The sequence below is a fragment of the Heteronotia binoei genome, chromosome 11, assembly GCF_032191835.1.
Source record: "Heteronotia binoei isolate CCM8104 ecotype False Entrance Well chromosome 11, APGP_CSIRO_Hbin_v1, whole genome shotgun sequence".
Classification (NCBI taxonomy): Eukaryota; Metazoa; Chordata; class Lepidosauria; order Squamata; family Gekkonidae; genus Heteronotia; species Heteronotia binoei.
In genome coordinates, this window is record NC_083233.1 from 60,788,002 (window position 1) to 60,814,069 (window position 26,068).

The 26,068-nt window shown below is 45.1% G+C and overlaps 3 gene segments (V, D, J or C); all 3 read left to right on the top strand.

Annotated features, from left to right (window-relative positions):
- Positions 1–785: 785 nt before the first annotated feature.
- On the top strand, positions 786–1,489 carry LOC132578998 (immunoglobulin lambda variable 5-45-like). The segment is given in 2 exon segments: positions 786–882; positions 1,041–1,489. Coding segments are annotated over 2 exon segments (546 nt in total).
- An 8,652-nt stretch (positions 1,490–10,141) lies between these two features.
- LOC132578999 (immunoglobulin lambda variable 2-18-like) lies at positions 10,142–14,217 on the top strand. The segment is given in 3 exon segments: positions 10,142–10,228; positions 10,340–10,642; positions 13,898–14,217. Coding segments are annotated over 3 exon segments (669 nt in total).
- An 8,227-nt stretch (positions 14,218–22,444) lies between these two features.
- Positions 22,445–25,855, top strand: LOC132579000 (immunoglobulin lambda variable 1-40-like). The segment is given in 2 exon segments: positions 22,445–22,535; positions 25,560–25,855. Coding segments are annotated over 2 exon segments (351 nt in total).
- Positions 25,856–26,068: the final 213 nt, after the last annotated feature.

The window sequence follows — 26,068 nt, forward strand, 5'->3', positions numbered from 1 at the left end:
GCAAGGCAACTACTTTCCTCTTTTTAAAAAGTTCTCTTCGTTTAGTGCTTTTGTTTTGGCCAGATTAGGCCCATGCCCTTTTAGGAGGTGTTCCATTTCTAGTAGAACCAATGGGAATGAAGACATTTCCAAACAAAAGACCCACTACCAAAATAAACCCCACAACTTCTTTTCAGAAAACTATAAAAGGTTGCAATAGTTAAACTTAGGCCTTAAATTCAGCAGGAGCTCACAGGAGCACAGCTCCTGAACCTTTCTGATGGTCCCCCCTCCTCCTACCTACTTTGTCCATTGAATAGTAGGTGCAGCTGCATAACAATCCCTGGACAGGGCCAAATCTTGGGGGGGGGGGGGCAGAGGCAGGTGCTTGCCCCGGGCGCCGATGGGGGGGGGGCGCCAAGTTGGGTATGGAGTCCATTGTATTCTACGGGACCATAAGACAGAATGGTCCATTAGGGGGTGCCATTTTTTAATTTTGCCCCTCCCCCTCAAAAAACATGTAGATCCGGTCCTGTCCCTGGATGAGCTCCACCACCTATTTTTCTACAAAACGACCCCTGGTTAAACTGGTTTCAAACCTCTCTCCACTGGAAGTGCAGACGTTCTCAGAATATTGTGCCAAGCATAATATGAGAGGGTTGCTTAAAACTTAGTGTGTGTGTGTGTGTGTGTGCATGTGGATTTGCTGTATTGATTCACATGCGCTTCAGAGGAGGGGCCAGGTACAGCAACAACCAATTACTTGGCAGCAAGTTTGCCTGTGCTTTAGCTATAAAAGGGTAAAGATGCAGAGGGACCTTCATCTCAAGGAGCAGAGCCCATCTGGAATTGAAAACATGACCCGGCCTTGGCTGTGCCTTCTGCTCTCCTGTTACTGGACTGGTAAGTTTCAATGCATTCTTCTCTGGGCCAACTCATGTATTTGTCCCTGCAGCTTGAAATCCTCCCAATGAACTCCGCAGCAGAATTCCCAACAAGGGTTGTATTTAAGCCAGTATAAAGGGTGCTATTTAAGCCATTCTCATTCTCTCTTTTGTCAGGTTCTCTTGCCCAGTTCTCGCTGATTCAGCCACCCTCAATTTCAGCATCTCTTGGAGGCACAGCAAAACTCTCCTGTACGCACGGTAGTAGTGGCGGCACATTAGGAACGGTTGGCTGGTACAAGCAAACGGTTGGAAAGAGCCCAAGCTACTTACTGTTGTACAACACAGACTCGGACAAGCATCAGGGCTCTGGCGTTCCTGATCGTTTCTCTGCCTCCAAGGATTCCTCCAGGAGAAATTGCTATTTAACCATCACCAACATTCAGGCAGAGGACGAGGGAGATTATTACTGTCTTGCATTTAGAGTCACATCAGAAGCGACTGTGTACACTGAGATACAGTCCAATGAAGAAGTCAGCCAAAAACCAACATCCTTCCTCTGTTGCCTGCCCAAGTTCCTCCTGCAGGCTTTAAAAGTGATGCTTCTTGCAGCTGCTAGTGAATAGAGGGGAAGCCAGATGGGTTTGGGAAAACCTGACCCAGTTAGCTTAAACATGTATTTATTTATTGTGTCAATTTATATTCTGCTCTCCCCCCAGTGAGTGGGCTAAGGGTGGATTACAACAATGTTGTCGGATCCCGTAGTGCTACATCAACATATCTGACATGATACATGCTATTCTGTCTTTGGTCTAATGTTGGTCTACCATTCATATGTTTGATAGGAAAAGAAATCACCATACTTCTCCAAATTGCAACGATGGCATGCAGAGAAACACTAAAGTCATTAAGGTTTTTTTTTTCTTGGTCCTTCCTGCTCATGCATGAGATCAAACTACAGTCCTAAGTAAGCTGGCATCTAGTTGGGTCATGCTCTGTCTCTGTGCTCCTCTGCTACAACACAATGCTTCCTCCAACCCCTGTCTAGTCTTCCCTGTTCTGCCTATAGAGCTTATATCCAGGGTTGAGTGTATTCCATATGTTTTCCCCAGGAGATATCTACTCTATTTAAATTGTGATTGAGCACCAAGTACTCCAGCTTGGCTTGGGAACTTCTGGCGCTGGCATATAAACATCTATTCTGAACTCTTTATATGAAGCAAGCTTGTTCTGCTCAAGTGATTAGAGTTTATGAAGCATCTGACCACCAGGGCACATTCAGTGCTGCAAAAGTTTTGCAGTGGAATAAAAAACTTTGTTTCCCAGACTCCCAAGACTTCAGATATGAAGCCACAAACTGGAAAGGGGAGAATGATTGAGGAGCTGGAAACCATTTGCAAAAGGATAGCATGCAGGCCATCTGCATCTTACAAGACCATCCCATTGATGAAGATGTTAGGCTGAGTCATCATTTCAGCTGTGCTTCATAGTGTTTACAGATGCCAAGCCTTGCTTTTAAAGTAAAAGACGCAGGAGACATTTGCAAGAGCAAAGGAGCTGATAGGTACCCAGCCCAAGGGGGAAAAGCCAAGAAGGGTTATATAAACCCAGCCTTCCACCTGGTCTGAGACCTCTGGGCGCAACCTTGGGGTTGCAATTCAGGGGTAAGGGGGATGGTAAGCCCAGGGGAGGAGCCACCACCAGCGTTGGGGTGCGACAATGAGAATCCCAGCATCAAAGTCCAAATAGAGAGTCTTGTGGGTTCGCTGTAATTACAGTCTGTAAACCAGCTCAAAGTGGCAGACGGCTGAAGTCAATAGACAGCAAGGGCACCCCGAAGAAAGCAGCCAGAAGCAAGCAGCAAACTCTAGATAAACTCTGTTTCAGCTTTATTTCTTCTTCAAGCCACTTCTTCCTCATCTAGCTGGACCTCAAGCCTCATAGCTCCAGCGATTTCCAGGTTCTGAGATCTAAAGCTATGTAATGAAATATAATTTACCCTCCGATGCTGCATAATATAAAGACATTTTAAACTTACCCCAAGTCTGCTATTCCAGTTATTACTCAGCAGCAAACAGTAACTGTGACCGTTTTCACACACAGCTTACCACGGGGTCACGTTCCTGTTCTCTCCGCAGCATCCGTCGGATTTCCCATTAACTGCCCCTAAGTTACAGGAAGTGCCGTGGCTTTTGCTTAGCAAACGTAAACCGCTAAAACCCAGTTTACGTTTGCTACGCAAAAGCCGTGGCACTTCCTGTAACTCCGGTGCAGATAATGGGAAATCCGACCAGATGCTGCGGAGAGAACAGGAACGTGACCGCATTGTAAGCTGTGTGAGAAAACAGTCTAAAATTTTAGCATACAGTGTCACAAAGTTCATCAACAATACTTACAATCTGATAATGTTTATACAACAAAGTGCCAGATTAGAAAGAGCTGTTTCACAAACATTGATCGAAAGAAATAAAACCTTTACACTGACACACATATTAAAGTGGTACTGCACATATCTAGAAAAAATAGGTACAACCAACCAATACTCCCTCTAAGCTGTGGAGTCTTATGAGCAAAAATTCTACTTTGTGAGCTATTGTCAATAAAGTTGTGAGCTACTGCATAAATTGGTTTGCTCTGGGGCCATTTTTCATGAGCAAAGACAAAATGTGTGAGCTGTAGGCTAAAAAACTGTGAGCTAGCTCACACTAACTCACACTAATGCTGCCTGCTTCTGGCTGTCCCTGCTGTTTATTGTCTTCAGCTATCTGCTACTTTGAGCTGGTTTATGGTGAATCCACAGGACTCTCTATTTGGACTTTTGATGCTGGGATTCTCATGCTGGAGAACTGGAGAGCCAGTTTGGTGTAGTGGTTAAGTGTGCGGACTCTTATCTGGGAGAACCGGGTTTGATTCCCCACTCCTCCACTTGCACCTGCTAGCATGGCCTTGGGTCAGCCATAGCCCTGGCAGAGGTTGTCTTTGAAAGGGCAGCTGCTGTGAGAGCCCTCTCCAGCCCCACCCACCTCACAGGGTGTCTGTTGTGGGGGAAGAAGGTAAAGGAGATTGTGAGCCGCTCTGAGCCGCTTCGGAGTGGAGGGTGGGATATAAATCCAATATCTTCTCCTTCTTATCAAGCATGTTTGCTGTGCTGTTAGTAATTACTGAAATTAGTTGACTAAATAACTACTGAAATAACTACAAAATAAATACTGAAATTAGTTGACTGGAATGAAACACAGGAATGTAAATGTGTATCCTGCAAGACCATCAGATTTGTGAAGAATTCCTCTGACACAATATTTAGCACAGGCTGCTGTGGTTTGCCTATGGAACCTGTCCAGAACCCCACAGGGGAGGAGGGAGTACGGGGGACTTTGGGCAGCTGAATGGATTGAAAGCACCCCTGTGCACCTGCTCTTCTGCCTTTGGCCTGAAGGGGGAGGTGTTGCTCCATCTTCCCCACATTTCTTAGCATTAAACTATGGCAGAGCCCTGGCCCAGCCTGCACCCGATGGGGGAAGCTGTTCAAAGGAAGTGTCTTTTCTAGTCTCTCCTGTACACTGATGTGGAAGAATAAGCCCCAGCAGTCTTTGGCAGATGTGCACCTCTCTAAGCGTAGCCTTTCTGTGTGCCATTATTCTCATTTCCTTCCTCTAAGCTAATCAGTCTGATACTCCCCGCTTTCTGCAGTTCTCAGCCCGGCAGTGTTATTTCCCCCTGTCCAGTTTTGCTTGCTCTTCAATCCAGCATCTTTATTCTTTAAGCACAGATGGCTGCCAACTGACTAGAATAAAAATAGTGCTGTAAGGAGTGCCAACTGACTAGAAACAAACTAAATGGAGCTGTTTTTCTTCTTTTGGGCTAGCAGCTTAATTTTGTTGCATTTCAGAGCTGTTTGCAAGGATTTATTTTCAAGTGAAGACTCAGCCTAACATCTTCATCAATGGGATGGTCTTGTAAAGCTGAAATTATTTTATGAACAATTGAGGTTTTGAGGAAGGTACAGATCACATTTCCAGAGCCAGAGTCTGTGTCTTGAAATACAGATGCACGACTTTGATCCCAGCCAGCTGTGAGAGTGAAACAGTAAGAAAAACAAGAAGGGGGTAGTGCTGCCAAACTCTTGCCTGGGAACTGTTTCTTCTGCCCATTTCTACAATGAAGTTTCCATGAAACTGACCAGACCTTTTTCTGTAGGCCTGTTAACATTCTGACATGGTGTAGCTGCATGGGAACTTCTGGAGAAAACAGGCCCCAAAAAACCAGAAGAGGCATTTCCCCACTGCATGTTCCTTCCCAGTGTGGGCTATTGGATGGCTTAAGCATTGTTCCGCTTACTTCTAGTGCTTCCCTGCAACCTCATCCATCCTCCTATGATTAGAAAGGGAATCCCACCTTTGCTGTGGTAATGGATTTCTTTTGACGATTTCCCTGCTTAGCTTGCCCTGCTGTGAATTTTGGTAGACCTTTGTTGGGTCTTTCTTCATTCCATGAAAGGAAACCTCTCTTGTTTGACAAAAGAGCTCTTCACAGAGATGGGTACTCTAGTCAGGGGCTTGGCTACACTCGACCGATTTGCCGAGGAGGTGTAGCCTTTTGGGAGAATCCAGTGGGCGTAGATGTATTTGCATGAGGGGCCTGTCTTCAGATTCTGGGAGATTTAAGAAGGAAATGGGAGGCCTTTAGCTAAACAACCTCCAACTTCACAAATCCAGACTCCTTTTGGTTTTCCACCATGGCCTGGCCCCTGTTTCTCTTCACGTTCCTCAGCTATAGCTCCGGTAAAGTGAAAAAAAGAAAGCAATGCTGTCACTATGTCTGGTGAGCTCAGAAATAAAATCAAGCTCATGATTTTTCCTTTGTCTCCTTTCTTGTCAAGGTGCCAGTTCGCAGCCTACCTTGACTCAGCCTCCCTCACAGTCTGGCTCTCTTGGACAAACAATAAAACTCTCCTGCACGGTCAGTGGTAACAAAAATCCCTTTGGCTGGCTTCAACAAACTCCTGGGCAGCCCCCTCGGTTTCTCTTCTATGGCAGCAACAGGGGAACCGGGGTTTCCAATCGGTTCAGCATTTCTGAAGCAGGCAACACTGGCTATTTAAGCATTGGTAATCTCCAGGCTGAAGATGAGGCTGCTTATTACTGTTACCTGTGGTTTACATGGGAACCGGTTCCACGGTGGTAAAATCTCATGGGGAACTGAGACAAAAACCAGCACAGTTCCTTTCCAGAATGCAGAGTCAAGAATAACTGCATGGCTAAATACAATGTGAGATGCAGGATATCTGAATTGCAATGTTTAAAGAAACAGAATGTATCTACAGTTCCCCACCCCCTTCTCCAAGCAGAAGTACCGGTTTCCCAGTGCCAAGTTGATAGACATGGTCACTTATTTTCACACTTTAGCTTGCATTGCCAACCCAAAGGCACATCAAGAAATCATATTTTACGTTCAGAATCACATCAGAATATGGGAGACATATTGATTAGGCATAAAGCATATCTGTACTAGAGTTCATTTTCCATATGTAATTCCAGCTGGATTATTGAAACTTGCTTCCTGATGTTGACAGCAGCCAGCACTCTCTTGTTTGACTCTCTTGCTGCAGGAACTGTTAGATAGGATATTTCAAGAAGCAAGCAAAACGTGAGAAGAGGACAAAGGAATGTGCCATCTGGAATCTGCAAGCAAAGTTACATTTTAGAGGATATTGGATTTATATCCTGCCCTATTCTCTGAATCTCAGAGTCTCAGAGCTGTCACAATCTCCTTTACCTTCCCTCCTCCCCTCACAACAGACACCCTGTGAAGTAGGTGGGGCTGAGAGAGCTCTCACAGAAGCTGCCCTTTCAAGGACAACTCCTATGAGAGCTATGGCTGACCCAAGGCCATTCTGGCAGCTGCAAGTGGAGGAGTGGGCAATCAAAAATGTAAGAGAGGCATCTTGAATTTGCAAGCCAAAAAACTTCTAGATGCATGTGTATTTTAAGAGAACTTTAAAATTCTGAAAAATGCAAGAGAGACATTTTCACCTCCGCTCAAGTAGCCTGAGGGGAACTTATCCAAAAAGATAGAGACAGGTCATCAGGTCAGGCACCTGGTGGATCAATTATAACTCTTTTGTATAATTATGGGTGATGTCGTTTAGGTATAAAATGACCTGCACTTCCTGTATTCCTCAGAGAACTGTTGGCTCCTGAGGGTCTTTATCCCTCTGTACAGTTTCTCTCTAATTAATTAATTAGAGAGGTGAATAGCATCTCAATATGTGTGTCTGGGTGTCATATGAAAACACTCAGAGGGCACTTCTGTAAGCCTCCACCAAATCTGGAGGCTGCCGGTGGCAGTGAAACCCTGCCTGTTGGCACAGTGCAGAACTGACCAGGACACCTTTACCAACCTAGTGTTCTTTCCAGGGAGGCAATAAAGGGTTGCCAACTCTGGGTTGAAAAGGTGCTTGAGATTCTGAGGTGGAGATTGGGGAGCACATAGTCTGCGGAGCTGAGAGACCTCAGAGAGGTATCATACCATAGACTCCATCCTCTATTTTCTGTAGGGGATTCTCTGGAGGTCATTTGTAATTCTGGAAGACCACAGGGCTGGCAAACCTAAGGCAGGATGTGGTGATTCACTTCCCGTAGCCCCCCTAAAGGCTCAGTCTGGGCAAGTGTTCCCAGGATGAACTTTCCAAGGACTTTGGCTTTTATATTCAAGTGCAATGAGCTGTCCATGGTCCTGATAATCAAGGGATGCCTTTTATTCTTGGTTGGCTTGCGGATTCTTCCTAAGACCCCAGAAAAGCCTGTTCACTCACAGAAGCGAAAGCAAATTACTTCCCTTGGTCCCCTGCAAGGCCTCATTATTGGTTTTTGGTGTTGCCTGCCTATTGGGGTAAGACAAAAATACTTCAGTACTGTTACTCCTTATTTCCCCTGCATTATAGTGGACATAGGAGCCTGCTTGAATGCACCTCCAGGGAACACAGTTCTTGAGCACTCCAGATATGTGGCTGTATGAAAAGCCCTCTCAAAGACAGCAAGGCAGAACAGCAGGGATTGGTGGAAAACGAGAAACTTCTGATTGGCCAGTTATTCTTGTGCCTTCTTCTGTATCTTCTCATTCCATTTTCCTGGGCAGTGGAAGGCAGGAGGATCTGGTGCAGAGACTCAGCATAAATAGACCCATGCATCAGCACTGAGAATAATTGTTTGAACTCCCAGAGATGTAAACTTTAATGATTCATGGAATAAGCATTAGTAGGAACTTAGATTCCTTGTTGTGTTGTTAGTTATAGTGTGATATTTAAAATACATTAAAGACTCTGTATGTTGCAATGGAATAATTAAGATGCACACACAAAGACATGCAGTATTTTTTTTTTTAAAAAAAAACCCTAAGTGTCCATAGTGATTAGCATAAATATTAAAATTTATATTATTACCCTTTGGAAGATGTTGAGGATTGTAGATAATTTTGAACTGTTTTCAAAACTCCTGATTAATGATCTTATTTTGGTCAGTTGCTTTGAATGAAGACCCTGACTTCCATACACACTCAGTCCAGTGAAAATTTGGCAGTGGGACAAAAACTGGATTTCCTAAAATCCAAGATTTCAGATATCAAATTTCAGATATCAAACTGGGAAAGTGGAAAAGCTGACATTTTGTTCTTTATTTATTTAAAACATTTTTAGACTTCCACCCTTGTGGAACTCAAAATGGCTTACACTATAAATAAAGTATTTATAATAGAAAAACAAACACAATAAAAACAACCATGAGAAAACCCCTAAAAGTACCTGCATTTTCATTCAGGATTGACTTAGAATCTTAAAATCACAGAGATGGAAGAGCCCTTACAGGTCATCTAGTCCAACCCCCTGTGCAATGCAGTTATCAGCCTAGAGCAGGGGTGGCCAACGGTAGCTCTCCAGATGTTTTTTGCCTACAACTCCCATCAGCCCCAGCCAGCATGGCCAGTGGCTGGGGCTGATGGAAGTTGTAGGCAAAAAAATCTGGAGAGCTACCATTGGCCACCCCTGGCCTAGAGTATCTGAAAAGCTGACATGTTGCCTAGAACTTCTGAAAAGCTGGCATGTAAGCGCAGGAATATAAATTTGCATGCTGCAAGACCATCAGATTTGTGAAGAATTCCTCTGACACAACATTTAGCATAGGCTGCTGTGCTTTGTCCATGGAACCTGTCCAGAGCCCCACTGGGGAGGAGGGATGAGGACAGGGTTCTTGGGGCAACTGAATGGATTGAGAACAGCCCTGTTCACCTGCCTTTCTGCCTTTGGCCTGAAGGGGGAGGTGTTGCTCCATCTTCCTCACATTTCTTAGCATTAAATTATAGCAGAACTCAGGCCCAGCCTACACCTGGAGGGAGGAAGCTGTTCAAAGGAAGTGTCTCTTCTAGTCTCTCCTGATGCAGAAGAATAAGCCCCAGCAGTCCTTGGCAGATGTGCATTTCTCTAAGCCCAGCCTTTCTGTGTGCCATTATTCCCAATTCCTTCACCCTCCCTCAGTCTGATACTCCCTGCTTTCTGCTGCCCTCAGACTAGTGGTGTTATTTCCCCAGTCCAGTTTTGCTTGCTCTGCATTTCCCACCTTCCCTTCAATCCAGTTTCTTTAGTCTCTGAGCACAGAAGGATGCCAACTGGCTTGAATAAAAATAGCGATATAAGTATCCCCCCCTCCAGTTTTGGACTAGCCAGTTGAATTTCTCTGTCATTTTTTGCAAGACACAGATCAAATGTACAGGGCCGAAACATGTGGCTCGTCAACACTAAAACTACTTTTGCTGCTGCTGGTTGTGAGACTGGGAGGGCAAGGTGAGAACCGCAAGGATTGCCAGCTGCCTGGTGAACGAAATGCTCTCTCTTTCCATAGAGCCTGAATGGGCTGTCCTTGACCAGGTGATGGTAGTTCCTGCCATGCCACGAAAAGTTTCAAGGGACAGGGCATTTTTCTCCAGGCCTGCTGGCATCCCTACCATGGTCTACAGGAATTACAGGAGAAAAACTGGCTGGAAAAAAAAGTAACGCCCCCCCCCCCCCCCCGTAAATTCTTTCAGATTGTTGGATATTGGATGGATTAAGCATTCTTGCTGTTACTCAGATGGGTTATCTAGTCATGGGCTTGGCTGCAGTGGGCTGTCTCTCCAGAGGAGGTGTGACCTTTCAGGAGAAACCGGTGGGCGTGGATGTATTTGCATGAGCAGCCCTTCTTTAGGTTCTGGGGGGTTAAAGAAAGAAATGAGAGGGCTTCGCTAGACCACTTCTAGCTTCACAAATTCAAACTCCTTTTGGTTTCCCACCATGGTCTGGAGCCTGTTTCTCTTCACGCTCCTCAGCTATTGCTCAGGTAAGGTGACAGAAAGAAAGCAGTGCTATTTCTGGCATGTAATCACAATGTCTGGTGAGCTCAGAAATAGAGTCAAGCTCATGCTTTTGCTTTTGTTTCTTTCTTGTCAAGGTGCCAGTGCACAGCAGACCCTGACTCAGCCTCCCTCACAGTCTGGCTCTCTTGGACAAACAACAAAACTCTCCTGCACTGTCAGCAGTAACAAGAATCCCTTTGGCTGGGTTCAACAGACACCTGGTCAGGCCCCTCGGTTTCTCTTCTATGGCAGCAGCAGGGGAACCGGGGTCTCCGATCGGTTCAGCGTTTCTGAATCAGGCAACACTGGCTATTTAAGCATCAGTAATCTCCAGACTGGAGATGAGGCCGCTTATTACTGTTACATGTGGCCCAGCGGGGGTAGCCAGTGCCACGGTGGTAAAATCTCATCGGGAACTCAGTCAAAAACCTGCACTCTTCCTCCCCAGAGAGGGGAAGCAGAGAGTGACTGCAGAAATGAAATGTGATGTGAGCCAGATATTATGTGAAGAGCTGTTGGCATGTCCAGAAAGGCCATGGAATCCTCCCTCCTTCTCCAAGGCAGGAGCATCCATCTCTGCCCCAAATGTATCTCTCTACATAATCCACCACACACAGGACTTTTTTGTAGAAAAAAAGCCCAGCAGGAACTCATTTACATATTAGACCACACCCCCTGGTGGCACCATTGTTTAACACAGGGTCTTTTTGTAGAAAAAGCTCAACAGGAACTCATTTGCATATTAGGCCACACCCCTCACACCAAGCCAGCTGGAACTGCGTTCCTGTGTGTTCTTTTTCAAAAAAGCCCTGACCACACTGATGCCACAGTGTGATGCTAGAAAGCATCTGGGTAGTACACAGGGCATTTTTTGAGCAGGAACGCACAAGAACACAGTCCCGGCCGGCTAGGCATCAAGTGGTGAGGCCTAATATGCAAATGAGTTCCTGCTGGGCTTTTCCTACAAAAAAAGCCCTGGTAGTACACAACTCCAAGAGCACCCTGGAATATCTCATGTCTCCACACTGTCTTGTCTATACCAAAATGTTAAACATGGGAGAGAATCCGCTGAAATGCTTGCTGAGTCAAGATGCCAGAAAGTGACTTGAGAAATTTTGCTCCAGCTCAGAATCTCATCTTCCATTTTTGCAAAAGTGCAAGAAGCTGCAAAACAACTTGGAATTTGAGGGCATCCACTCTGACAACCTGTTTTATTGGCTACTTTTGTATAGGTCTCTTCCTATAGCACCCTCATCCCTCCCAGGGTATAGCTCCCTGTATCATTTATGAAAGCATATGTTTTCTTTTATGTTCTTGTCCTACCCAACCAACATTTTAGCCTCACAACAGTTCTGTGAGGGGGATAAGTAAGGAATTATAAATAGGGACACATTGTTTTGAACTTGAAATAAAGTTTGTATTCATGATGCTAACAATTCATAGACTATTACAATACACATCGATTCTTAGGGTTTGTGGCGAGTTATGAAAATTCAGTAAAGTGGCTTTGAGGAAATCTTTGATAGTTCTTCTGTTCTTTAAAACTCCTCCTAAATATATCAGCCTCATGTACAAAGGAAGGCTGGCTAGGGTACCACCCTGACTTCAACGACTGCTTGTTGAACGCATGGCTGATTGAATGAAGTCTTGGTGTCGAATTAACTATGCAGCACTGATCCAGTGCTTTAAAAAAAAAATGTTTGGGCATGTGATCTGGCCAAAGTGAAGCGCTTTTAAGTCTGAACAGGAGAACCTTAATAATGTGTTGGATCCAAGGACTCTCTTATGCCAAGTTCTTCTATTTGGAAATGATTATCTCTGTTGTAAAATGGCCGCCTTTTCCCATCAGAAAGCATAAGAAAAATCCTGCTGGATCAGACCCAGGGCTTTTTTTTTGAGCAGGAACACAGTTCCAGCTGGCTTGGCATTGGGGGTGTGGCCTAACATGTAAGTTCCTGCTGGGCTTTTGTAGAAAAAAGCCCTGATCAGCTCAGCACCAAGGTCTATCTAGTCCAGCTTCCTGTTTCACACAGTGGTCAAGCTGTTGCCTGGAGACCCAAGAAACAGGGCATAGAGGCCAAGGCCTTCCTTTGAAACTGCCTCTTAGCACTGGTGTCCAGATATTTGCTGCCTTTGAATCTAGAGGTTGCCTCATCATGGCAATTCATTGGATCCAGCTACTGAGGTTCAACTCTCCTCTTGAATTATGCAGTAATTACAGATGTTTAATATTTTGCAGTCTCTTGTCTTCTAAATTGTGCTGAGTCACATGTTGTTCCAGTTTCTCCATAGTGGTAGGATTACATTTGCACAAGACCTTTCCCTTGCCTCTGGGACTTAAAGTGAGGCAGAAGCAAGGTCAGTATGCACAGTTCCTCTTTCTGGGTTTTCCAGTTCACTCTTCACTGAGATTCTGATAAGCATCCTTCTCTGCCCAAGAGTATAACCTGGGGACTGAACTACATATTATGGACACCTTTGTGTCAACTGCAAGGATTTTCAAATGCTGCATTGCAAGTTTTCAACTGGAAACACACCTCCAAGGTGTATGAGGCTCTATTTGGATTGAAAATATGGTACATGGGGGGAGAGAAACTGAAGCCCCCCCTGCCATTTTTTTTCCTGATTGGAATTAGATTAGGGGAGCTGCTCTTTGCCCTGCTGGGTACTGCACATGTTGTTCATTGGTTTGCCTACCATTTATACTCCTCTGCTACTCACTCCCAGTTCTAGCTATTGGGTTGTGCAGGACAGTCAGCTGCTAACAGGGGGGCTTACTTATGGTTGCCATCTGTATTAGTGGAGATCTCCCACTAATACAATAGATTTCCACGTGGCAGAGATCAGTTCACCTGGAGAAAATGGCTGTTTGGGAAGCCAGACTCTCTGGCATTTGAGGCCCATTAACATTCTTCCACTCCTCAAACCCTGCCCTCCTCAAGCTCCCCCCTGAAATCTCTAAGTGTTCCCCAAACTTGAGCTAGCAACCCTATTGAGGGTGTAGAAAAGTATTTATTAGCAGGCGGAAGGATCATGGAGGCTATTTCTGGGGTGATGTGACCATCTACACAGCTGGATTTGGATCCTCTGTCACCAGTTGTTTATTCCTTCCCTAACTCAACAGATTCATCTGCTGGGCCTGTGTCACTGAGAATTTTAATTCATTTATTTTGTTTATGAGTATGTAAATAGTATTCCCATTTGTTAAAAAAGCTTGTTGCTCAGATGCAGAAAGTGGGAGGTACCAGCAGCAGCCAATCAGCGGGGCCAACATTTGTATAAAGGGTGTGAATTCTTCTACATTCTTGATACTTAAGAGAGAACAGGAAAATTCTGGCCATTTATCTTTCAGGGCCTCTGACTTGATCTACATTCCTCAAGATGGTCTGGGCTCTTCTTCTCCTCTTGTTGGTCACTTCTTCTTCAGGTGGGAAGGGGGCAACAACACTTTTATTAAAAATGCATATTTAATATGGAAATGTTAAATACTTATCCCCCCCCCCCCAATGAGTGGTCAGGATCTTGTTTTCAATGACTATACACTGTGACGGACTACTGTCATTTAATACACCTTCTGGGGCACATTTAATGCTGTATAAAACATTGCATAAGTTGGTGCCAGAAGAACCCATTAATTGAAATCTGTCTTACAGGTGCAAATTCACAGCCTATCCTGACTCAGCCACCTTCAGCATCAGTCTCCCTCGGGAATTCAATAAGGCTTTCCTGCACTTTGAGCAGCGAGCACAGTAACTATTATGTTGGGTGGTATCAACAGAGAGCACAAGAGGCTCCACGTTTCGTATGGTATGGTGACAGCACCCGGGGAGCCGGGATCCCGGATCGATTCACCGGCTCCAAGTCTGGTGGCACTCGCTATTTGACCATCACTGGCATCAAGGTTGAAGATGAAGCTGATTATTACTGTGGTGCAGACTATAGGATTGGTGGTGTCTACGGTTACTCACAGTGACACATTTACAAGAGGAACTGAGACAAAAACCTTTTTCCTTCCCTTTCAGAGCCTGGAGTTCAGCAGTTGCTTTCACTGAAGCAAAGAAAACTGAGGCTTTGAAATGAGATCAAAATTAGGATCGCACCTCTTCAGGAAAATCTTGTGATATTTCTATTCAGGGCTTTTTTTGAGCAGGAATGCACAGGAATGCAGTTCCGGCTGGCTTGGTGCCAGGGGGTGTGGCCTAAGATGCAAATAAGTTCCTGCTGGGCTTTTTCTACTAAAAAGCCCTATGTGAAACAATGGTGCCATCAGGGGGTTCCTGCTGGGCTTTTTCTGCAAAAAGAGCCCTGTTTCCATTCATTCCCTTCTTTCTGCTCTTTGGCAAGATAGAGCTGTTTGCCCTATAATTTACACACCATCTGTGGGTAGAGCCAAGCAACGTGATTATTTGACAAACAGAAAACAAGATGTATTAACTCCCATTGGGCTGAGGACACTAGTCCAAAATATTCCTACCCTCTTAACTTGAGAGATTGTTTCAGACATTTGGTTACATATCTGATTCTCAACAATTGAAAAGCAGCATATACTTCCAAATGCAGGAGACCATATAGAACAAAAGTAGACTGAGATGTGGTCATTCAGTGGAGGTGTCTCCTTGACTTTGATCATTGGCTTGTTGGATACACCTGATCTGGTGTTTGGCTACTGTGTCTTGTTCCTTGGTCTCTGGTCAGATAACCATGATGCTGGCCTTGGTACTGATGAGGTGATAAATCTGGCTCTCTCCCTCCCTGCCATGTGATGGTGATTTCAGGTAATGTCATATGCTTGAAGTTCAGTGGGTGACATATTGCCATCTGGGAGCAGAAGATGGGCCCCAGATCTGGAAAGGCTGAAGACCATTGCTTTAAATAGGATTTAAAGTATTCATGATTTCATTGGTTAAAAATAGCTCTTTGGAAAACAAATTGTGAGCCACTGGAGATCTTGCAGCACGGGGATAGTAGGTTAATGCTCTTAATAATGCTCTTGGTGCAGCTTTTTGGAGAAGTGGAAGTTTCTGTATCGTAATGAATGAAATCTGGAGGGCACGTCGAAGTAATCAAAGCATAATGTGGTTAGACAAAGGACAAGGCTGGCATGCCAACTGAAGTCAGTAGCAAAAACTTTGAGCCACAGAATCCACTTTGGCCAGTCTAAGATACTCCTCATGCTGCAGACATGACACTTTAGGTGGAATGAAATCTACACAGAAGAGGCCAGTCACTGGGAAGAGGCCAATCCTGGGAAACTGAGAAGGGATACTGCAAATTTCACCACAAACATGGTTGACATAAGAGCAGCCATGTTGAATCAGGCCAATGGCCCATCCAGTTCAACATTCTGTTTCACTCAATGGCCAAACAACAACAACTACTAAGTGCCATCATGAGGTCCATCAATGGGGCCAGGACACTAGAAGCCCTCCCATTGTCCCCCTTTCCCAAGCACAGAACATCACTGCCCCAGAGAGTTCCATCAATACTCTGTGGCTAATAACCACTGATGGATCTCTGCTCCATATGTTTATCAACCCCCTCTTGAAGCTGGCTATCTTGTAGCTACCACCACCCCCTGTGGCAAATGCAGTGAATTCCATGTGTCAATCACCCTTTGGGTGAAGAAGTACTTCCTTTTATCCATTCTAACCCAACTGCTCAGCAATTTCATCGGGTACCCACGAGTTTTTGTATTGTGAGAAAGGGAGAAAAGTACTTTTTTCTCTACCTTCTCTATCCCAAGCATAATCTTGTAAACTTCAATCATGTCACCTCTCAGTTGACGTTTCTCCAAGCTAAAGACTCGGTTGATCTTCACATGTTGGAAGTGTTAAACAGATGGCAGCCTATCACCCAACCTGTTTGGTTCATGCTGAACAGTTGTGAATGTCTACCAAACAGGTTTGCATTCGGTTTTTGCAAGAGTGTGCAAAGACATTGCTGATGCAGACCAATCTGCAATCTTCAGTACCAAGAGGGACAAAGTGGATGAATATTGAATTGTAAGGGCTTATTAAAACACAACATTTATTCATTGCTGATTTATATGATTTGTGACTGATTTGATTACTTAAGGAGCAGTCTGTTGAGTGGAGCATTTGCACAGAAATGCTGGAGGTATAGTTGGACTCAATTGGGCTGCCTGACAATGTACATATTTGTACATGTAGGAAAATCCAGTTACACTGTACTGCATGGTTAGGAGCAGTCAGTAATAGGTTGAAGAATGGTTGAAATGATAATAGAAAAATGATAAGAGAAAAATCATGACCCTGTTTATGACAGGTGGGGAGGACACAAGGTGAGCAGGCCAGTGTCTGAGCATCCTGACCCTGGAGGGAGTTTCATTTTATTAGACCACACCCATGTGATTACTATTTCCCGATATCTGACCAAGCCACAAAGTACAATTTTCTCTGTGAGCAGAAGGTATTATTTTTCCTGCAGTCCTCTGACTCTGAAAGCCCTTGGATCATAACTCCTGGTTCAAACACACACTTAAAAAAAGACATGTCTACCTTTGCTATGCCGAGTTACTCCATCCTTGTACTAAGTGGGAATATATTTAATTTTTTTCTTCGAACGGGATGAAATAAATGCTCAGCAATATTGCTTGATGGAAAGAAATGCCACCGTTTAAACAGTTTTACCCTTCTGAAACAAAAAAGGGGAGGACCTTTCGGGAGCTCTTGCAACCAATGAGCAAGCAAAGAATTTGCATAGAAGGCAGATCAATCCTGAATCATCTTAAGATCAGTTTAAGAAAGAGAGGATGTTTATCAGAGCTTCATTTCTAAAGGAAGCCCAAGTGCTCTCCACACTTCCTATCATGCTGTGGGCCATTCTCCTTCCATATCTCTCTCACTGCTCAGGTGTGTGGAAAAGACTTTCTTTCTACAGCTTTAAAATGCAATTCCAGGCCTGTTATTAACACCTATCTTTATATCTGCAGATGTCAGCTCTCAGCCTACCCTGACCCAACTCCCATCAGTGTCTGTGACTCCTGGAAAGGAAGTGAGACTCTCTGCCCATCTGAGCAGTGGATATGAGAGCTATATTGTGGCATGGTATCAGCAGAGAGAGGGGCAGGCACCTCGGCCTCTGCTGTACTATGACAGCACCAGAGCCAGCGGGATCCCCGATCGATTCTCTGGTTCCAAATCAGGCCTAGATCGCTATCTGACCATCACTGGAGTGCAGCCAGAAGATGAGGCGACATATTACTGTAGTTGTAATCATGGCGATGACAGGAATTATGTGTAACCCACAGTGATGCATTTAGAAGAGGAACTGAGACAAAAAAACCCTGCTAAGGGACAGGAAGGAGGCGTTTGCTGCCTCAGTCCTCTCTCCTGTCATTACGTATTTGTGTACTTTGATCAAGATCTCAGAATATAGGCTTGCATCTGTATGCTACAGAAAAAAAATACTATAGGAAGGATTTCCCTGTACTTCTAGGTTTTTTTTTTAAATGAACACTAATTTTGGACTGACAAATATCTAATTGAAAAGTTCTCAGATATCATATTGCAACCTGGAAATGGCCCAAAAAAACAACCTAGGGAAACCATCTGTAGTGCACATATGCACTCGCACGCAAACACACACAGAATGACATGCATTCAGATTTGCACCTTGAATGACCTATACATCTATAACAAATATTGTAAATTCTTTCCTGACGTGGTCAATGCTTTGTTCAACTGCCAGTCTGTATGACTGAAATGCTTCATGCACTTTGTGCTGCCGGCTCTTCCGCCTTGGGCCAGCAGGGGGAAATGTTGGTTTACCTTCTTCACATTTGCTAGAACGAATGAATTTCAAGGAGCCTTCCCCCAGTCTCCACCTGCACAACAGGAAATAGTTCAGTGAGAGTAGATTCTCTTTGGGGGTCTTTCCTGCTCGCTCAGGCACAGAGACTGAAACTCAGTCAGTCTTAGGCAAGTTTGTACCTGATCAAACTTTGCTTGCAACCTAACTAGACCTGACTATCACCAAAGGGATAGTGTAACTGCTAGTTCTTGATGGCAACTGATGACTAAATGTGCAGCTGGATCCAGTTGGGGCCCGGAATGCTGAAGAGGAGAAGGAGGAGTTCCTGCCTTCTCGCCCGTGTTGTTCTGGTCAGCTGAAACACCACAGGAGCCATGGGGAGAGCAGTGCTCCTGAGGCTGATCCTGAGCATTTTTTCAGGTTACAGGATCCAAGCGGAGGGACAGCCATGACAGCTGATGTGAAGAAGGGGGATGAAATGGCCCCCTCCCTTAAGCAGAGCTGCAGCTGCCAAAGAGGAAGGGTATGATGTTTCAAGGCTTTGCTGCTTCCAACTTCAGCCCACAACCGGGGATCCATGCAGCTATTCCTCCACACGGTGACCATGAGACTGAGCTTTCCAGGAGTTGTAGCAATGCAAAACAACACAGGAAAATGACAAACCCAACACTGAGTGGTAAGATAAGCGCCCAGTCATATGATGTGGAGACAGAATTCTCCTCAACGAATCATAACCAGCTGAGTGCTTCCTCTATGGCTAATATACACTCATTTGTTAGTAGCCTTCGTGGGCAGAAAGGTGAGATAATCATTTTGTGAAATAAATTGTTGTAGCCCTTTCGAAGTCATCTTCTTCAGCACACATCACCTTGTGTTACATCTTCCCCATGCAGCAAAGCAGAGAGTCTAAAACTGACACATGCCAATCTTTTGCTCTCCCCAGCCATTTCTCTTCTGGAAGACGAACAGGCAATGCTGGATGCAGTTGACTAGAGACCTCTCTTGAGCTCCCAGGTCCTTGGCTTAAAAGCAGAATAATTCCTGCTCTACAGAGGAGTGTGGTTTATTGAGTTAATGTGCAAGAGTTGCATCCTCATGGTTCTTTCATGCTGACGGATACCCATAGTTTGCATGTACTCAGTATTCAGACATGATGCTAAAATGGAAAGGATTGTATTAGGAGAGGCGTCGTTAAATTTGTATTCGGTATGCTCAAGCTCCAGATTCCTTGGCTTAAACTGATAATAATTTGGTGGCCACAAAGTCTGTTCTGTTGAGGAGAGTGGCTTTCTTATGAGAGTTCGCATGGTTATTTCACACTGATAGACATCATTGACATGGACCAAGTATTCAGACATAACACTCAAGCGGAAAGGATTGCATTGAGTAAAGACGTCACTCCATTTGTGTTCTGTGTGCTTGAAAGTACGAGTATTGGGATATGATAATGCTGACCTTCAAGTCCAGTGGCAAGAATTACAGGACGTTGACTGGCTCAAGTCATCTGTCCCAACCATAGAAAGGCTCCTCTTCTCCCTCCTTCCTGGCCAGGCAGACCTTAGGAGTGAAAGAATACTGCTATAATTTTCTTTGCAAGATGTTCCTCTAATATTATTGTCCCACTAATATTATTGTAAGGACAGAATGAAGCCAGTCTCCAAGCCCAGGATTGCAAATTGCATTGGGGGTGGTGGTGTAAAGTATTAAAGTATTTGAAAACCCTTGTAAGATACCAACCCCAACATTGTGCCGAGTGGAATACATTTAATTCTTCTCAAACCCTGTCTTGTTTTCTGGAACAAAAAGGAGAGGGCCTTCCAGCAGGTTTTGTAACCAATGAGCAAGCAGTGAATTTGCATAAAGATTGGATCGGAAGTCCTGGATCAGCTTAAGAAAGAGAGGACACTAAGCAGATCGACATTTCTACAGGGAACCCAAGTGCCCTTGATGTTTCCCATCATGCTGTGGGCCATTCTTATTCCACTCCTCTTTCACTGCTCAGGTGTGTGGAGAAGACTTTCTTTCTACACCTTTAAAATGCAATTCCAGGCCAGTTATTAACACCTATCATTCTATCTGCAGGTGTCCACTCTCAGCCTACCCTGACCCAGCTCCCCTCAGAGTCTGTGGCTCTTGGAAAGACAGTGAGACTCTCTGCCCGTCTGAGCAGTGGGTATGAGCGCTATGTTGTGGAGTGGTATCAGCAGAGAGAGGGGCAGGCACCCCAGCTTCTGCTGTACAGTGACAGCAGCAGAGCCAGTGGAATCTCTGATCGATTCTCTGGTTCCAAATCAGGCCTAGATCGCTATTTGACGATCACTGGGGTGCAGCCAGAAGATGAGGCGACGTATTACTGTGGCTGTTATCATGGCAGTGGCAGTAGCTCTGTGTAACCCACAGTGATAGATTTAGAAGGGGAACTGAGACAAAAACCTCTGCTAAGGGAAGGCAGAAAAGCTTTCACTTTCTCACTCCTCTCTCTTCATTCATCACCTACTTTCAGAGCCTTCCCCTGGGTTAACTGAGGACAGTTTCAGTGCAATCCTTTGCATGTGTTCTCAGACACCAATTCCATCGAGTTCAAAAGACCTTATACTTAGGATTTTGGCCTTGGAGAGGCAAGGAACTCGCAGATGAAATTCTGTAAGCTTGAAAACATGGAAAAGGAAAGGTCCCCTGTGCAAGCACCAGTCGTTTCCGACTCTGGGGTGACGTTGCTTTCACAACGTTTTCACGGCAGACTTTTTTTTTTACAAGGTGGTTTGCCATTGCCTTTCCCAGTCTTTTACACTTTTCCCCCAGCAAGCTGGGTACTCATTTTACCGACATCGGAAGGATGGAAGGCTGAGTCAACCTTGGGCCAGCTACCTGAATCCAGCTTCCGCCGGAATCGAACTCAGGTCGTGAGCAGAGAGTTCAGACCACAGTACTGCTGCTTTACCACTCTGCACCACAGGGCCGCTTCAAGCTTGAAAACATGAACTTAAGTCAATTTGAACCAGAGACATGACACAATTTGAACCAGAGGCATGACACAAGAGTGTAAAGAATTAGATTTGATAGAGAGATCACCAAACCTCTCTTCAGTATGTTTGAAAATATGAGCATTGGGATATTATAATGCTTAAAATACAACAGCAAGCATTACAGGATCAAGTCACCCAACAATGTGGGGGCAGCAGCTGCAGGAAGGGCAGTATTTAAATCTGCATAGCTAGACAGATCTCTGGTGGCTAACCAGAAATCCCACTGGGTAAGGGCCTTGAATGGCCACACCCACTTTCAGAAAAATACTTGATAGGTACCAGGAAAGGTGTTGCTGGGCACCGAGTTGGGGACCCCTCACAACTAGTGTTCCCTCTAAGCTGAGTTAGCGTGAGCTAGCTCACAGATTTTTAGCCTCCAGCTCACACATTTTTGTCTTTGCGCAGGAAGGATGGCCCCAGAGCAAACTAATTTATACAGTAGCTCACAAATTTAATGCCAGTAGCTCACAAAGTAGAAGTTTTGCTCATAAGACTGCAGCTTAGAGGGAACATTGCCCACAACCTGAAAAGGTTTCTCTTCTTCCTCCTCCACAGCCAGGAAGAGCTCAAGGAGAAAAGAGAATTGCTGTAATAAAGTGGGTTCAATGCAAGGAGGAGACATGGTTGCAGTGATCATAGCTCTCTTTATTAATTACAGCATGGTAGCTACTGAACTAGAAGACTGCTTTACTGGGTCAATGGGGCCAACTATATACAGTTCAAGGTTCCTGTGCCAGCATGGTATTGGGCCATTTGAACTGTGATTGGACCACGGAAGCAGGGATTTGGATCCCTGATGGCTATTGTTCCCAGTCCCCAAGCTCAGTCCTCAAGACTCTGATGAGCCAGACAGGAGTGAAACATGAAGTCCCATATTTAGTCCATATATACAACAATTGCCACAATTTCCTTTGCAAAATGGACCAGAATTCTGCCTCCGCTCTTTTCCTTTCAGCATTCTATCAGAGGGAGAACTGACCCTTCTGGCACAAATATGCCATTCTGATATTAACAGATGGAGGGAATAAACTCTATCTCCAAGCAGATGATTGCAGATTGCATTGGGTAGTAATGTCTTTGAAAGCTTTTGGAACAGACTTCCATATCTTCCTGTACATATACACCCATTTCTGTGATTATCCCCCCCCCCCATCTGTTTTCTAAATGGAAGAACATTTAAATATTCTTTTTAGGAAATGTGATGATGTAAATGCTCTCCGGTATTGCTTGATAGGAAAAAATCCAGTTCTTTTGATAGCCTTGCAATTCTGGAACAGAAAGGGGAGGGCCTTCCAGCAGCATTTGTAAGCTACGCACAAGCAAAGGATTTGCATAGGGGGCAGATCTTAAGGGGATCATCTTAAGAAAGGAAGAAGGAAGGAAAGAGAGGACAGACTAACCAGAGCTACTTTTCCACAGGAAGTCCAAGTGCTCTTGATGTCCCTCACCATGCTGCGGACCATTCTCCTTCCACTTCTCTCTCACTGCTCAGGTGAGCAGAGAAGAGCTTCATCCTATAGCTTTAAAATCTAAAAGCCAGGACTATTATTAACACCTATCTATTTCTGCAGGTGTTAGCTCTCAGCCTACCCTGACCCAGCTCTCCTCAATATCTTGAAAGGAAGTGAAACTCTCTGCCTGTCTGAGCAGTGGGTATAAGAGCTATGTTGTGGCATAGTATCAGCTGAGAGAGGGGCAGGCGCCTCGGCTCCTGCTATTAAATGACAGCACCGGACAAACTGCGACTCCAGATCGATTCTCTGGTTCCATATCAGGCCTAGATAGCTATTTGACCATCACTGGGGTGCAGCCAGACGAAGAGGTGACATATTACTGTGGTTCAGCTCATGGCAGTGTCTTTACTAGCGTTGTGTAACCACAGTGAGAAGGGAAACTGTGACAAAAACCTCTGCTGAGAGAAAGAAGGAAAATGTTTGCTGACTAACTGAGAACAACTGCAATTGAACGCTGTGCATCAGAAGTAGGGTTGCCAAGTCCAATAAAAGAAATATCTGAGGACTTTGGGGGTGGAGCCAGGAGACTTTGGGGTGGAGCCAGGAGACATTAGGGGTGGAACCAAGATCAAGGCTGTGACAAGCATAATTGAACTCCAAAGGGCTCTGGCCATCACATTTAAAGGGACAGCACATCTTTTCAATTCCTTCCTTCCATAGGAAATAATGAAGGATAGGGACACCTTCTTTTGGGGCTCATAGAATTGGACCCCCTGGTCCAATCGTTTTGAAACTTGGGGGGTATGTTGGGGAGAGACACTAGATGCTATACTGAAAATTTGGTGCCTCTATCCCAAAAAACAGGGGCCCCCCAGAGCCCCAGATACCCGCAGATCAATTCTCCATGATTTTCTATGGGAATAAATCTCCATACGGAATAATAGAGTTCCCAGCAGACATTTCCCTCCCCTCCCCCTGCTTTCTGATGACCCTGAAGCGGGGGGAGGGTCTCCAAACCGGGGGATCCCCTGACCCCACCTGGGGATTGGCAACCCTAATCAGAAGCAACTCCCGTGGGGTTCACCGGGACTTAGTAAGACTGCACAGCATTGTGGCCCTGGTGTCATGAAAAGCGGTGGACGCTATGTCTAAGCTCCAATGATACTATGAGGCCTACTGCTGCTTCCATAGAATTTTGAAATGCATCCACAGGGTCTTGGAGCTATATTGTGGCTGCTAGTTGATGGTGGCAGTTTATGAATAAATGTGAATCTGGGCCAAGTCAAACTCTGGGCCACTGCATAGGAGAAGGAGGAATTTCTGCCTTCTCTGCTGTGCTGCGTATGGCAACTGAAACACACCTTGAGGAGCCTTGAGGACAATGTTCCCTCTAAGCTGCAGTCTTGTGAGCAAAAATTCTACTTTGTGAGTTACTGGCATTAAAGGTGCGAGCTACTGCATAAATTATGGTGCTCTGGGGTCATCCTTCCTGAGCTAAGACAGAAATGCATGAGCTGGAAGCTAAAACTCTGTGAGCTAGCCCTTGCTAACTCAGCTTAGAGGGAACACTGCTTGAGGGGAGTGGGGGGAGAACTACTGAGGTTGCAGGATTGATGCAGAAGAGCGGCCATGTCAGTTGGTATTAGGGTAACCGATAGGGTGGCCATAATATCTGCAGGCCAGCCAGGGACACCTTGAGGGGGGAAGGAATGTGTGTGCGCGTGTGCAGAGCACACGCGCGCCGCCGGAAACAGGAAGTGACATCACTTCCTGTGACATCATTTCCCCCAAATGACATCATTTCCCCCAAATGCCACTGCCAGAAACAGGAAGTGACTTCACAGCACTTCCTGTGACGTCCCCAAAAATCCCCCAAATATCACTGCCGGAAACAATTTTGTTCTCAAATCCTGTATATACTTCATCAGTATATGGGATAAGGCACTTTCTCAACTGTGCTGCATAATGCAGCCTATTTATTTTGTCCTGTTTGCTCTGTTGGCTCTATCTGCGCCACCTTCATCACTTTCGGGGTGTGGATCCCCCAGTGGGGTGGTCTCCCGACTCCCTCCGCCGGCTGTTTCTGATAGCCCTGCGCCCCCTCTTTCATTTGATATGTGTCCCGTGCGGGTGCCACCTTCCCGCCGGGAGATGCCGCAAAATGAGCCCCCTTGAGGCTTATGGCGGCAGGGCTTGGGGGAAGCGAGCTAGACTGCTGTTCTTTTGAGGGGTTATAGAGTGTTTCGAGCCCGTCCCCGTGGCTTTTAAAAATGTTAAAAAGAGATGACACCATGAGGAAGAACTAGGAAGTTGATTGTAATTTTTTTTTCAGAGAAGGTGAAATATACATAAGGTAATTCACATCTGTTATTCACTGCAGCATCTTGCACAAATTGATATTTTTCCAATACTTTGCAAGATGTGCCAGAATCTGCTCCCACCTTGCTATCAGCATTCCATGAGAGGGAGAACTGAGCATTCTTGCACAAATACTATCTTCTAATATTATTGGAAGGAGGGAAGAAAGCCAGTCTCCAAGTATATCTGTGGGAACATGTTCGAATGTCTCCTTGTTTATATTCACACGCTGAAAAAAAAAAAGACATTTCATTATTTGCTATGATGAACAGCTCCATCCCTGTGTTAAATGGGAATGCGTTAAAATAAGTGGGGTAAGAAAATGCTCTGCAATATTGTTTGATGGAATGAAACCCAGTACTTTTTTTGATAGCTGCCCTCTTCCAGAGCAAAAAAGGGAGGGCTTCCCAGAAGCTTTGGTACCCAGTGAGCAAGCAATTCATTTGCATAGAGGGTGCATCTCAAGTCCTGGATCAGCTTAAGAAAGAAAGAAAGAAAGAGAGGATGCTAAACAGATTGACATTTCCACAGAGAATCAAAGCACTCTCGACATTTCCCAGCATGCTGTGGGCCATTCTCCTTCCACTTCTCTCTCATTGCTCAGGTGTGCAGAGATTTTTTTTTCTTACAGCTTTAAAATGCATTTCCAGTCCTGTTATTAACACACTGGGCCCTGTTATTAACACATATCTTTCTATCTTTAGGTGTTAGCTCTCTCCCTGCAGTGACCCAGCCACCCTCAGAATCTGTGGCTGTTGGAACGACAGTGAGGCTCTCTGCCCATATGAGCAGTGGGTATGACAACTATGGTACAGAGTGGTATCAGCAGAGAGATGGGCAGGCTCCTCGGCTTCTACTGTATGGTGACAGCAACAGAGCCAGTGGGATCCCAGATCGATTCTCTGGTTCCAAATCAGGCAGCAACCGCTATTTGACCATCACTGGGGTACAGCCGGAAGATGAGGCTACATATTACTTTGGTGTAGGTGATAACGAGTAAGCCACAGTGATACATCTGCAAGGGGAACTGAGACAAAAACCTCTGCTAAGCGAAGGAAAGGAAGCTGTTGCTTGATTGGTTCTCTTTGTTCTTCCATCAACTATTTTAAGAGTATCTCTCAGTGTTAACAGAGAGCCCTTGAGAGCCTTCGTGTGGATGGTCACCAGACTGTAAGCTCTCAGCAATGGCATACTTTTGCTTCCTGTTAATGTA